The 15,753-nt window shown below is 36.3% G+C and overlaps 1 protein-coding gene across 3 annotated transcripts in view; it reads right to left on the reverse strand.

Moving 5' to 3' along the window:
- Nucleotides 1-907: 907 nt before the first annotated feature.
- LOC121411158 (monocarboxylate transporter 9-like) overlaps nucleotides 908-15,753 on the reverse strand; it is a 42,812-nt gene continuing 27,966 nt past the window's right edge. For 2 of the 3 annotated variants that reach the window (XM_041603702.1, XM_041603703.1), the window contains exons 4-7: nucleotides 15,015-15,376; nucleotides 7,465-7,690; nucleotides 5,583-5,726; nucleotides 908-2,096 (exon numbers count right to left, since the gene is read on the reverse strand). In XM_041603702.1, coding sequence (XP_041459636.1) covers nucleotides 1,924-2,096; nucleotides 5,583-5,726; nucleotides 7,465-7,690; nucleotides 15,015-15,376 — 905 coding nt within the window. In that variant the 3' untranslated portion in view covers nucleotides 908-1,923. The remainder of the gene's footprint in view (nucleotides 2,097-5,582; nucleotides 5,727-7,464; nucleotides 7,691-15,014; nucleotides 15,377-15,753) is intronic. The other variant, XM_041603704.1, reaches the window with a different exon arrangement.

A 15,753-nucleotide genomic window follows, 5' to 3' on the forward strand; every position in this document is an offset into this window, starting at 1 on the left:
TTTTGAATATAATTCTATCATTTTAAAACTTTAAATATCTCAAGATATGTGATACCTTTATAAAAAAATTTGTATGCCTATTTTGGAGAATATCATATTCACACATAACACAAAACTATCATAATTTTCGAGGCATTTATAACCGGAAGATTTCCTGCCAGTTCAGACGAGCTGAAGAAGCGTCCCGGATCAGGCGTGAAAATGTTCTTTTTTTTAAACAGTAAGTTCAGATGATCAGATTTATTTCTAATCGTTATTTGTCTTTCTTCCCGGATAAATCAAAACATATATCAGTTCATAATAACACTATATTTGAAGACGAGAATCGCACACATGCATGGCTAAACGAAAAATAAACTTATCAAATAAGTTTAAAAACTCAAATAAAACACAAATACACAAAACATGAGCATAATCTATAGTAACGTTCATGAACACAAGAAATTGAAAATAATAACACCATTATTTCTGAGCAGTTTCATATCCGAAATATATATATGGCACGTAGGACTCCTACTTGGGTCAAACAATCAGATAAGACTCGGAATTGATTCAGGCGAGAGGCAACTCTCTTCCGAGTTAAAATGACTGATTTCAGAGTTGAATTACACTCTAAATTACAGGGATTTAAAATAAGTCCACGTGGACTGTAGGTAGGGACCAATCGATTTCTGGATTTAGTTTTAATCCTAAAGACTTAAATTCAAATCTCAAATGATTTAAATCTAAATCTTTCGAGATTTAAAAATTAATCTTAAGGATTCAAACTAAATCCGGAATTCGATTGGTCCCTAACTACAGTCCACGTGGACTTATTTTAAATCCCTGTAATTAAGAGTGTAAGTTAACTCTAATTGTGTCTAATCTGGGATAATGTCACATCGTTCAGTGTCAGACTAAGGATGTCCGCGTCACTTTAGCTCTGAATGGAAATTACACAAATGCCATTTCAAGCTTAATTTGACTTGGCAGAAATGAAATTGTGTCAACTCTGAAGGCTTTTAATGCCAGTGCTTTGCACTCAAATACGGATACTTTACAAATGGATACATTTTAAAGATACTATAGTAGGCATAATATCGGTTTTTCTTCAACACAAGATATTTCAGGTTTCCAAACAGTTTTCAAGTGTATAGAAACGATCTAACCCTGGGTGACGATAACAATTCGTGTTACCCGTTTAAACATTTTATGTATACAATAGAATGTTTCCAAACAGTGATATAACATATATCAAAATATTCACCTGAGCACTTGACGGTATGGGGTACAGTGTAAGGTTACGAACATAACATTAACTTATTCAAATATAGAGTTACCCTAGTATTGAAGATTATCTATTTTAAAACCATTACAAAATTGTTGCAGTTTCAATCAAAATATGCCACGTAAATTGTCGACATTTGATAGGAATGTCTTGATACCCATCTCAAATGAATAATAAACAATTGCCGCTGTTGTTACATTGGATCTACATAATATTCATGTTGTCCAGGTTGTTATCAGTAATCAAAAATCGTTATTGACATTAAAGTTAGCAGGAACCTTTCCACCCGATACGATTTCATGTTCAATGACACTGCCAATTCTAATGTAAGTTTTTGCATAAACTGTCTTCGAAAAGGGTTGGCCATAATGAGTAAAATTCATGCATTTCAGGTATTTTTCAGTTTTAACTATAAATCAAGGGCTCATATATATGTGTTGGAGTTTTCCTGTAAAATGAATTTTCCTGTCCATATAAAATAGGATTGGAAAAAGAATTTCGCTACAACTTGAAGTTTCCCCTTCACTGACACCGAATCACTTCCGAACAATCAACATCACGCATTTCAAACTCTCCCCCGCCCCCCTTCATCTCTTGCTCTCTCTCTCCCTCTCTCTCTCTCTCTCTCTCTGTGATTCAGTGACAATTATATTCAATCATAATTCTGTTGGTTGATCCACCATCGCCTTATTCTTTATAACAATTCGCTTTGATGCACAACATGTCTGGTATAAAGGAACAAAGCTGCAGAACAACGCTGACGTCAAGAAAAATCCCATGCATACATAGAGAGCACAGTCATATGACCCAGTTTGATCCATACTTTCACCTGCAAAAGAGAATTAATAAGAATAGATTAAGGGCTTGTATTTCTGGAGTATACCTACAATTGGGATTTTATGGTAAGTAAAATATAAGCCTACTTTGTTTTTGTTTTTGCTGTGTTGGCCTATACTCCAAGAGATTTTTTTAGACATTACCTTCCTCATTCTTTAATTCGTTTTATGTGATATCTTGTGGAAGAGATTTACTCTTATTTTTCTAACTTGTTCACTACATATATACTAACTCGTTACGTTACCACAACATATAACTCGTTTACAAGAGGTACCAATTACTTGTTCCCATGACTTACTAAGTAGTTCTCTTAATTTGTAACTTGCCGTGGGTAAGCAAAAAGAAAATCGATGGGAGGGGGGGGCTCGCGATTGCCTCAATTATCATGTAGAAAGGAACTCGCCCTTATTCTTGTTATGATAATGCTTAGAATGTCCAGTTTTCTATTTGGAATATCATAACCAGCTCGCGCTTCGTGCTCCCGTTAGTTCTTTTGTTGAATAAACATCTTGTTTAATTTTCATTTCTTATTGAAATGTCAAAAACTTTGAGCTTGCGATTAGCGCTCGCAACATCTTGCGCGGAATGCCCTTTTAACAGTATGGCCTAATTCAGGGCCGGATCCCGTTTTCGCCAATAGGGGGGGGGGGGGCGAAAAATATTTTAATCAACAATTTTCTCGATTGGTCGCTATTATCTGATTTTTTTTGTTGGTTTTTTCAGTGGGTAGTCCTAACTAAAGACTGAAGTTTTAAGTATACGTTAGTTTTTATTGTTATAAACAAGATAAAGTGTCTCATGTGGTCTTGATATATAATGCGAGCGCGAAGCGCAAGCTAAAATTCTTTGATATTTCATGTCCTTAGAACTGAAGATTCTGAGCAGTATTTATGATCATGAACAAAGATAAGTATCCAACTAAACAATGCGAGTGCGAAGCGCGAGCCGAAAGTTTTATTATAGTAACGTGAAAAGAGACTCAATTAGGACTGTTTTTAGTGATTAATGAAGAGGATAAAAGTATCACCAATTAAATAATGAGAGTGCAAAGCGCGAGCTAAAAAGTTTTGATATTCCGATCTGGAAACTTGACAGTCTAAGTGCGTGTTATTTAAATAAAGAACAAGCTGTGTGTCTCAAACAATTAAATGGGAGCGCGAAGCGCGAGCTTCTATTTTCCAATTCTTCCCCTCACCTTTTTCCTTTCGGGGTCGGGCGGGCCGTTACGAGGCTGTAAATTACACATCATGGGTATAATAACTCTTTCTTAATTTTCTTTCTAATTTTCGTATTTTCTATTAAGTTAAAGACTACACTTTTTTCTGCAGGTTGTCAAAAAATAGGGGGGCGGCTCGGCCCCCTCCTGGATCCGCGCCTGCAATTAATTATTCCCATAATTGACCAAAAAGCTAGTTTTAGAACTTTTGAAAAAAACTGAATTTGAAGAATTTTCCCAACCGCCGCGTAAAAAAGCCTAAATATGTAATAATAAATCACTTCAAAAAGGCTTTGCTCCACATATTTACTACATAACACACAACGACATCACGCAGATGATAATCTTATGGTGAATATATCACCAAAAGGCCCATTTTGACATAATATGAAGAGCTGAAATTGCAAAAGGGGTTAGATCCGTTTTTTTAACAAATTATTTTTTTTGTCTGAATATATAGACTTTAGTAGCTTTATAAAATGATACCAAAGAAAAGTTAAAATTCCCATACAAATTTTGGACAAAAATGATTAAGAAAAACCACAATTTTTCAAAAGGGCTTGTTAGATCCATTTCAGTTTGTTTACAAAAGGGGTTACATCCACAAAGGTATTTTTTAAAGAATATTTAAACAAATATGAAGCGTCATATTTCTCTTGTACCCAATGTTATGTTCCCATCATGACAATCCAGTTTCGCATTTAATATTACAATATGGGAGAATTAAAAAAGAGGATTTTCTTGAAATAGTCTTCCGTGGATCTAACCCCTTTTGCAAACAAACTTTTCTGAAGAGTTTATTTACAAAAGGGGTTAGATCCATTTATTTAAATAGAATTGGATTATTTTTTGTCTCAATATAATGATTGTTAGTCGCTCTGATGATACCAAAGAAAAGTTGAAATATCCCATCAAAATGTGGAGAAAAAAATCACTTTTTAATTCAAAAGGAGTTGGATCCATTTCAGTTTGTTTGCAAAAGGGGCGAGATCCACAATGGTGGTTTTTTTTAAGAATATTTAAAAGATATGAAGATAGGTATATATATATATACTCAATTTTATGTTCACATGTATATCACATACATATCATGAAAATTTAGTTTCGAATAAAAAAATATTACAATATGGGGGAATAAAAAAACATGGTTTTCGCAGAATGGTCCGAAGTAGATCTAACTCCTCTTGCAAACAAACTCTTCATAATATTAGTGCCTCTTTTTGACTTTGCACCTCAAAGGAAAATACGTTAGGCCGCGCCACTGCCTTCCCATCCTGAATTGAAAATGACCCCCCCCCCCCCCCTCCACCACGCTTGCCCTTCCGGTATTCCCGGCTTTGTCACATATTATTCATTTTCAGACTAACGAACCTCATTTCGTTTTCAGACTAACGAAATTCGGAATGACGAAGTGTAACCGAGGAGACGACTTGGTAAGTCGGCGGAACATGCAGTCTGCAATGGGAACGAGTTGTAAAAAAAAATGTCACATTATTGGATCAGTGCACATCATCTTCATCTATATACCTTACAAGTTTGATGATGTTCGTGTCAATATCAAAACGCTGAAAAGTGTATCGTACGTGATGTGTGTACCGAGTATGGTGTATATATATATGTATATACATACATATATATATGTCACTATGTGACACATTCTACATGTACTACAGCTTTGGAAAATCTTTGTATTTAAATATGTTGTGAAAGAAATGAATGAAGAGAACAATGGTAGGCGTAGCTTCAAATGAAGGTTCCCCAGAGCTATCTGCCCTTTGGAAAAATTGGTGATGCCGAAGAAAAAATATCTCTGCCGGGAATCGAACCCGGGCCCCCAGCTTTGAACCCCGTGGTGCCCTAGACCACAGACACGGGTTAGTTGCTAGGGCGACCCCGATCCGATTGACCGTAAGATATATATATATATATATTGTAAAGAAATGGATGAAGAGAACAGTGGTAGGCGTAGCTTAAATCAAGGTTCGCCAGAGTAATCTACCCTTTGGAAAAATTGGTGATGCCGAAAAAATGTCTCTGCCGGGAATCGGCATCGGCATCAGTGCATCACCAATTTTTCCAAAGGGTAGATAGCTCTGGGGAACCTTTATAAGCCACGCCTACCATTGTTCTCTTCATCCATTTCTTTACAATATTTAAATAAAAAAAGAGTTGCCAAAAAGCCGTTGTACATGTAAAGCTTTACACAATAAATATATATATATATACATGTTGTGGTGGATATGCATTAAGAGCTTTTCTTACCTAGGAGCGCCCCCACGACATAGCCAGACCCCATGGCCGAAGTGAGTACTGTCCATGATATAAGACACTGATTAGGATGGAACAATTGATGACTTACAGCATGAGGTATGGTGTCAAGGACAGATATAACGAACACTCCTGAAACTGTGGAATAAATATTTTTTTAAAATACTTTCAATTCAAATTCAGTAGGTGTTCTCGGTCAAGATGAAAATTTGTCTGCCTGTTTTTTTACTCATTTTTTCTTGTCATTACTTGCCAAGGAATATTATTTTAATCACGTCCCAGGTAAAATAACGATGTTTCTACCCTCCTTTATTAACCGTTTGTCTGATTTAGCTAATGGGTTAACAAAGGGTATTATGTAAGATATTCTTGTTAATTTGTGTCTATCAGGAAGGGCACTTCAGATGCATAATTCGGAAAGAGAAAATATGTGTTCAAGTAAATCTATTTTGACTCTTGTTTACCAGTTAACAACATGAGGACATGCGATTTACAGTTTCCACAGCATGAAAATTGAATGAACTCCCAATTTGTCTCAGATCTCAAAACCAAGATACAGTTGAAACATCACATGCAGCATCAAGAATTTGTCTTTTAGTATATTCAATTATTTCATAGTGTATATAATACTCAACTCTAAGGTTTACTTCTACTGCGTAGACACCATGGTCTGATGGTCAAATTTTAAAGCGTCTCTTCATACATTGTGTCATGATTATAATAATCTGATGCTCGGCACACGACCCCTATAATTACCATGAACCGTTCGGGGTATGAAACGTTTATACCATTTGTATACTGGTGGGGTTGGGGCTGCTGCCCCTCCCCCGACAAAACTAATTGATATTCCTTTGTTTGGCAAAGTTGGGGGGTTCATGCTCAATTAATCGACATTTTAAAATGGGATTCGTTTTATAGTGTTGGTAAGGTGCTCGCTTCCCTTCTCAGGATTTTCAAGAATAGTACATCTTATAAACTCAAAATCCAAAGTAAGAGTCATGAGATCACTGGATTTATTCAGTCTTAGAGCATTTCTTCCCCCTATATTCAGGGGCACCATCAGGTTGTGTGGTAGATGGGCAAAACGACTTAAGGATGACGTCGTTTCTTCACAATTGTACAACAGGGGTATTCTCCTTCTTGTTTTTTTTTTCTTTCTCATGAAGGAGGGGGGGGGGTCGCCCCTGACCATATTCATTCGGTACATGGTATATTCTTAATCTGTAAAGGTTTGACGAACTCAAAAGAATATGGAAGAAGGAAGTCTCCTTATTTGTGAATTTCGGTACATGACCCTTATTAAAATATCCGTAATGTAAGGATTTTATAGACACAAAACATATTGTGTATTGTGGTTGGCTTATTGTGTCAAGGGGGTCAAGACCCATCTTGTTATTAAAGAATGTGCTGTTGCACTCCCGAACCCATTATCATTATATGTAACAATAGAAGTACCCTTGATGATGTTGGTTTATTGCCATGATTGTTCCTATATCCTGTCATTTGAAGGTATTCACTTCACTCAGAGTAGTGAAGGTGCCAAGCGGTTTCTCTTAAAACAGCAGAGCAAGTCAAATTACCTCTCAAATATTTTGTGTACAGAAAATTGGCTTTAACCTTTTTTCAAAGAAAGTTTATTACTCAACATTTCTCAACAAAGCAGCGCTATATAATTATCTCTATTAACAAACTTATGGGTTCGAATGTAGGTCTCGACTGAGAAATAGCACGCTTCAAAAATTCTCATAAGGTCACCCTTTTTTCACTAGAAATACTGCCCATGTATGATGTAACTCCCTCCAGACAATTGGAATTCACTTTTCTTGGAGTGAAATCTACATAATAATATAAATGATATAAAATAGCAATGACTTACTAATGATAATACAGACGACAGGTGCGAGTGTGTCTGCAACTAGGAGACTTCCCATCTGTACTGCTCCGATGATATTAGCTATGACTAGAAGGAATACCTTTGGCAGTGGTAGGTGGTCCCCAACAATGGCTACCACCACTTTACCAACCACCTGAGACACTCCTAGTACTGTCATAACCAGTGCGCTCGTTTCATCTTCAAACTTTCTTGATATCATAAAATTAACCTGTATTTAAACTAAATACAATCAGCATTATTTTATAGGAACATTCCACATTATCGTTGGTTCGGTTTTTAAAGCATCGACGCACATACTTCCCAAATTAGCTGATATATAGCTGTCATCATTCTCAAAATTTATCAAAAATGCATAACATTCAAATATCATGACGCGAGAATATGAATTGTGGCAATGGGAAAAATAGATACATACCGGTAGGTTGAGGACAGTGAGAGAAATAGGCTACAAAAATGAATATGATTTTTGAAGCAATGAATACAATTTTCGGGAGTATTTTTTCTGGGCTTCATATTTATTAACATCTCACAGACACAGGTGAAAAGTGTGACCTTGCAACTCAGATTTTAGTCAAATCCACGTTATCCTATGCCATTTCAGATCTCGGCCGATGAACACGTGATCGTATGTAGAGACGATGTAAACTATGTAAGACTGTAAAGTAAACTTTTCAAAAAATATATTTTATTTTTGATTTATTGATTATGCCAATAAGCGGTGAAAATATAAATTTTGACAATTTTAAGTTCTTTGATTTTTCGTCTGGGACCCTTTTGCGATCATAAATGGAATAAAATAAATCCATTTTTACCATGAAAAATAAAAATAATCATACTTATGATTTATGACAACAAAATTTGCATTGACTCTGTACACGAAATCACGTTTTGGTGGGACTGACATGTTGCGTAATTTCGGAACCGCGTACCTCAATGTCGAGAATTTGGTAACAAAAGATGTCCAAAACCTGAAAGTATAGAAAGTCAACGAGCGGCGCGCCATGCAGGGCGCGGTCAAAAGATTTCGCACGGCAGCGTAGTATCGAAAATTGTTGAGGAAGGGGGAGCGAGGGGGCAATTTGACCCCAACCCCCAATTGACTAAGTGAGTGAGACCGTCTCTGATTAAGAGATGGTGTCACTGCATGACCGAGATCTAGGCTCTCTTTTTAATGGGTGCAAACAGCGTAACAAGTTGAATAAAGTATTTTTAATATCATTCATTAGTAATTTACGAAACATATTTACATACTTAAATATAAATGAATTGTATTCAGCACTACGAATCAACTTGAATTTGAGCTGCATGCTCCATTTAAATTATTGAAAATGAAGTGCATAATTTTTCTTGATAAGTCAGCGGAAATTCTTCAGAAAATTCCCCGAACGGTTCTAATCTAATACTCACATTTTTACACAACGCAAGCTAAACAACGAGGGAATTGAAGATTGCAATGGGTTAATAAAGTTTGATTCTCTTCTTTATAACAAGATCAAAATCACCATTGGTCATTCACCCTCGTACTTTGTTCTATTGGACCGTCTGTGTTTAAGTTAAATCTTAGTTTATTAGATCCATTGTTCTTGTCCCAGTTTTGTTTGCGTTAAGAGTGTAAAGGTGGAAATGTTCGACATAATCTAATCAGACAATTGTCAAACCGATTGTCTACATTGTTTCCAGAGTGAATTCTTAATCATGTAGTTGTTTGAACAAACAGTGTCAAAGTCAATTGTGAAAAAACAAGTGGAGCTTCTCTGGCAGTCTCACCAGTATTACACGATTCAATATAGCAGCAATGCTGACTTTGAAAACTACTATAACATAATTATTCACAAAAAACACGATTTATAATGATACAATACTATGTTCAATGACAATAAATGACAGTTGACCTTGATCATGCGATTTAAGACTTGTCAGTGATACTTGATTACCCCTATATCCACATTTTATAAACTATATCTATAAACTTTGAAAGTTATGACAACAATCTAATAATTACCTCCAAAATGGCAAAAGTTCATTGACCCTAAATGACCTTTGACCTTGGTCATGTGACCTGAAACTCAGGCAGGATGTTCAGTAACACTTGATTACCCTTATGGCCAAGTTTCATAAATCAGATCCATAAACTTTCAAAGTTATGACGGTAATTCAACAGATACTCCCAACATGGCCAAAGTTCATTGACCTTTGACATTGGTCATGTGACCTGAAATTCGCACAGGATGTCCATTGATATTTGATTACTCTTATGTCCAAGTTTAATGTACTAGGTCTATATATATAGTTATGATGACATTTCAAAAACTTAATCTTAGGTTAAGATTTTGATGTTGATTCCCCCAACATGGTCTAAGTTCATTGACCCTAAATGACCTTTGAGCTTGGTCATGTGTAGGGTTGCACGATTCCCGGGAATTTTCGCGGTGTAAACTTTCCGAATAAACTTTGGGAATAAATTGGGAATATTAGGTATTTTAGGCAATTTTCGGGAATTTTCAAGAAGTGTTGGGAATTTTCAAGAAGTGTTGGGAATTTTCAAGAAATGTTGGGAATTTTCAAAAAGTAGCAATTTTCTGATACAGGAATAGAAATGATTGCCCTGGCAGATGATGCTTAATTGTGCTTTGTCAGCAAGTTACAAGCAAAACATAATGCTAAGACGGTCAGACAAGCCAGAATTTCAAATAATTTTATGTAAAAGTTGATTTACTGTATTACTGGTTAAATGGTATGTGCGATGGCAGTATATGTAGACTGCAAATGCTTTACACAAACGATATACATTGTTCATGGATTGATACCTCTTGAGATATTCTGATCTTTTTGCAGATGAGAATCATTATTAATAATTAATATGACATTATTGTAGTTATTGTTGTTATAAGCATTATAATATTATTATTATATTGTCATTACCTTATTTCTGCTTAGTACAAGTGAGAACTTGGTGCTGTTTGCAGCATTAATTTGATGAGTATGAACACAGTTTTGTGGTCAAGCTTAAAGTTAATTTCAGTTCAATTAACCCTCTTAGAAATAAACATTTTTTTTTCATTATTTTGCAAAATGAAACTGATATGAGATTGTCATTTAATATCACAAAAGATATGAAATTGATAACAAGTTTCTAAATCTCAATCAAGGTCAGATGTCATTTGAGGTCAACAAACTTTAATAGTGCATTTTTTCTCCATTTGTGAAAAATTATTTATCTTGATTGTTTTGAGAGTCAGCCATTATAATATTGCTATTTCTTGCCCCCCCCCCCATTTTTTCTGGGGTGGAGGGGGCATCAGAAATAAATTAGTAATTTAACATTTTTCGTTCCTGGACCTGATTTTTCCCATTTAAAGACTCAAGCCAGTGCCATAGCTGCTGTTGGAATTAGTCTGCTGCGCAAACCTAGTCTGCAGGCACAGACCCTGATTGAAACTTTGATAAAAAAAAACTGGGTCTCCATGCAAAGACTAGCGCATAAAATCTTGCTGTTTCCTGAGCGAAAGGCCCTTCAGTTCACAAGGCATGAGTAGGCTGCACATTTAGACCCTTAACTCGAGTGAAGGCTTTGCACAGCAGATTAAGTGCAAATCCTTCACTCAAGGAAAGTGGTCAGAATATGCAGCCTAAGGTTTCTGTCAATTACTTGTGTACAGAAGGTCCTTTTGTTCAACAGAAAGTTGTATTCCTGTTAGTCTCGTGTGAAGTCCCACTTGTGGATCAAAGTTTCAATAAGGCTCTGTACATGCAGACTACTTGTAGGGGGCAATGTTCTCTAAACATGTTATGATATAATGGCAGGTTCTCACATAAAAAAATGACATTTAAAGAAAAATGATAAAAAAATGTAAAGCAAAGTTGGGTTTTTTGTGTTTTTTTCATGTTGAATTGAAAAGCTTCATTTTATACATAATGCTCCATCATGTTACTGGATACATATACATGTATGTACAGTTTGATGAATATTTTAAACCCTGGGCAATTTAAAGAATGAAGAATAGTATAAATACAAATGGAAAGTACGGTATTTGAGGATATCAATTCATAATTTTGTATTTAAAAACAGAATTTATCACTTTTTGTTTAAAAAAATGAAAATTCCCGAAAATTCCAAAAATTCCTGGCCCGGCAGCTGAAAATTTCGGACACTTTCCATGGAAATTTTCCAAAATTTCCGGAAAGTTTCCAGCCCTTTGCAACCCTAGTCATATGACCTGAAATTCGCACCAAGTTTCATGAATCAGCTCCATAAACTTTCAAAGTTATGATGGTAATTCAGCCGATACCCCAACTTGGCCAAAATTCATTGACCCTAAATGACATTTGACCTTGGTCATGTACTTGAAACTCAAGCAGGATGTCCAATAATACTTGATTACCCTTATGGCCAAGTTTAATCAGCTAGGTCCATACATTTTTCTAAGTTATGATGACATTTCAAAAACTTAACCTTAGGTCAAGATTTTGATGTTAATCCCCCAACATGGTCTAAGTTCATTGACCCTAAATGACATTTGACCTTGGTCATATGACCTGGAACTCGGGCAGAATATTTAGTAATACATGTACTTGATTAACCTTATGGCCAAGTTTCATGAACTAGGTCTATATACTTTCTAAGTTGTGCTGTCATTTCAAAAACGTAACCTTCGGTTAAGATTTGGTGTTGACGCCGCGCCGCCGCCGTCTGAAGAGTCTCACTCTGCTGTGCAGGTTAGACAATTATTGAGATGACGCTCGCTCTATTTGAGTATTGAGAAGTGTTTTCAATTCATGAGTCACTGCAGACAGTCATTGACATTTCCTTTTTCAGGGCAATTAATCAAAAGATTCAGCTCGCGCTTGCGTGAATTTGTCAGTATATACGCATATTATTTATACAAAAAGTGCTTAGAATAACCAGTTTTCTGGTCGGAAATCAAAATTTTCGGCTTGCGCTTCGCGCTTGCATCAATTATTTGCAGTGGCGGATCCAGAGGGGGGCGCCCCGGGCGCGCGCCCCCCCCCCCCCTATTTTCGCCGGATTTTTTTTTTTTTTTTTGGACGGTTATATTTACTGGATTGGTACAATGTAGTCAATTTCAAGGGCTAGATCGAGTCAAAACTATATTTTAACTTACGCTCATGGCCTTTGTGTTCGCACAAATGCACCTCTGTCATACTGTATTGCAATATGTAAATTCCGGAATTCCAGGGCGCGCAAGTCGATTGGTTGGAAAGTTGCACCACTTGTAATCGGGAGTTGCAGTGCAGTGACCAGTGTGAAGATGTTGGATTGGATATCATTTTTCCCGAAATTTTGTGTTTTTTGTAACATGCGTTTGTCCGTCTTTATGGCAAATACATGTAAATTGTAAGTAACAGATCGCGAGAGAAAGTGTCAACGATGCGAATGATAATGTCTATCCCCGAGATTATTCTTCACTCAAAGATGAAGCCCTATATCGGGCGCCACGTGCGCAGCATTATCATTCTGCCTTGGTCATGTACGTTTTCACTGAAATGTATAGGTCAGACATATTTGTATTTAATGTAAACTAACTTTTACACTTTCTGGTAGATTCAGAGGCATATTATCCAGGGCGCCCCAACTAAGTTTCGCCGAAGCAATCATTCCAACGAATTATCAAGGAGCAAAATTGTATATTCTCAATCACCAGTCGACCCCACTCCGCGTTTGCTGTGTATAGGCAGCTATATGTCAGCGTAAGGAGCGAAGATTTTATGTGACGGGGGGGGGGATAAAAATACTTTCGTGCTGGGGAAAAACGTCCCGAGGACACATTGTGTATTGTTAAAAAGTAGAAATTGTGACATTAACCCCCCCCCCCCCCTTACCCCATTTTTAATGTTTGATAATCTATAGGTTTGCTGATTACAATATATCTTTAAAAAAAATTGCCAGCAAAATCGAAAAAAAAATAGTTTTAAAAATCTAGGGGGGACGACCTCCCCCGAAATATTTGAGGGAGAACACGTCCCCCGTCCCCCCCCCCCCCGATCGCTGCCGATGATATGCGCGTTTGAAACACACAATGTAAATACACAAATGACAATAAACAGAATGGATTATTCGGAACTTATCGATTACAAGTCTCAGTTTCGTATCATTTAAATTTGACGTTTCAATCACACGATGCAAGCAAGTGAAGAGCCTTTGCCAAATGTATGTTTTGAATGACCGCTTATATGGTGTGTGACTGGAAAACAGCTCCTAAATGAGTCAGTATGTGTCTTTTATTCATGAAGTTACAGTGATTTAAGTGTGCATTTTTCTTCTAAAGGTGCTCTCAAAATACGACTTTTGGACATGATTTTTTGAAAAAGTCCTTGCCGTGGGAGGGGGGTATCCCCCTCCCACACCCTCCCCCGCTCGGTCGCTTCGCTCCCTCGCCGCTGGCGCCCCCCTATTTCAAAATCCTGGATCCGCCCCTGATTTGTTTAATATACCATTCCACTTCATGATTCAAATCAAGTTTTCAGGTATTTTGGATTGGTGAGATACATGTATGTCTTTTAATAATGGATCACTGCGAACTGTCTTTAACAAGTATTTTTGCAGTCCAGTATTTTAAACACTTCAGCTCGTATTTCGCACTCGCATGAATCATTTAGTTGCTTAAAATTTTAAATTTTGAGGTCTAGATATCCCTAATAAACTGCATATGATTGATCACATCTGTGTCTCAATATTTGTTTATGTTTAATAATTCATAACACACAGGCAATAATAGAATTAAAATAAGATATGGATGTGCCACTATCCATAAATAAACTTCTCTTGATGAATATATATACACGGATTCTTCTTTCTCACATTGATACTTTTACTTCTTTTGAAATAAATAGAATGACGATAATTCAAAAGAATCTAATTGAAAATATTCATTTTGCATACAAATAACAATCGAATGAAGAGCAAATACCACCAGGAATACGAAGACAAATTCAAAATAGCTTGATTTCATCTGTTATGGTATTTTTTCCCAAATTCCTAAAATCTTTAAATCAAGGGACATAAATCCCCCAATCGTTTCAGTTTTAACTGGACAGAGTGGAAATACTACCATAACTACCTGTAATCATCAAGGATAAGTTATGGATTAATTTGCACGTAGCTTTGTGGAAAAACTTCATGTAGAAAAGATATTATCTACACTATGCTCTACTTAGCTATTGGGAGTTAAATCCGATTGAATAAAAATAGTATTAAGAGGATAGAGTCTCCACATAGATTCATAATGGACCCTCAAAGCCAATTAACGTGATATTTTCGAATTCTGCTCAATTAAATACAGGATATTATGAATTACCCGTTATGTGCAAGGAATTGAATTACTCATTGAGCGAGAAATTGGTTTTGGATTTGAAATTCATGGGGCCTCCTAAAGATTTTATCTTATCACGTTAGTGCACAGCTGACAGCTCAGATCAGTTCACTAAATCAATTGCAATCTTTAATCAAGTGTAGTGCAACGATCGACAGTAAAATATAAATCCATGTTTTAATAGAACTTTGGATATCTTACCAAGCTCATGTAAAAGAAACAAACACCTGCACAAGAGACCACTAGAGCAGAAGCCAAAATCCACAATTCTGGATACCCTAATACTCTCAGGGCTCTCGGTACTTTGTTCCCTTCATCCAAAACCTTCTTTTGAAGTGCAATGTCACTTGCATCTACTTTAACACCAAAGAGGTTTTCTTTTTCTTTGTTCGCTTCTATTTTCATGTATGACTTAGGTTGGTCCGTGTCCTTCTGAGGAGGGGTGTACGTAGAGACAGCCCCCACACCGGTAATTAGAATGACAGATGATGCGATCCGTACAGTATTCCTCCAGCCAACGGCATTGATGAGGAAGTATATGAGAGGGTTCAAGGCTAAAAGACCTGTCAGGGTGAGATGAGATATAAGTGTTTAACGTTACTTTACACATCACAATAACCATCTATCAATAGTTTATTACCCCTCGAAGGGTACACCCCTGTTAAAGGAGTACCATGGCAATCAACATATTAATAAATCTACTAATCATACATTTCATTAGGTTTATCAAATGAAATGCACTGAGTGGATATCAATTATATTATTGTCAAATTCACCAGTATTATATGTAGCATATCGCACGAGTATTTTGATGTATTAAACTAAAGCGATGATGCAGATTCTCACACGATCAGGATGCAAGTTCAAACTCAATGTTAACATGTCCAAAGGATTGGCTGTCAATGTCATCTTCTAGATATTAGTAGTCTATTCATAATGG

This window comes from Lytechinus variegatus, chromosome 3 (genome assembly GCF_018143015.1).
Source record: "Lytechinus variegatus isolate NC3 chromosome 3, Lvar_3.0, whole genome shotgun sequence".
Lineage (NCBI taxonomy): Eukaryota > Metazoa > Echinodermata > Echinoidea > Temnopleuroida > Toxopneustidae > Lytechinus > Lytechinus variegatus.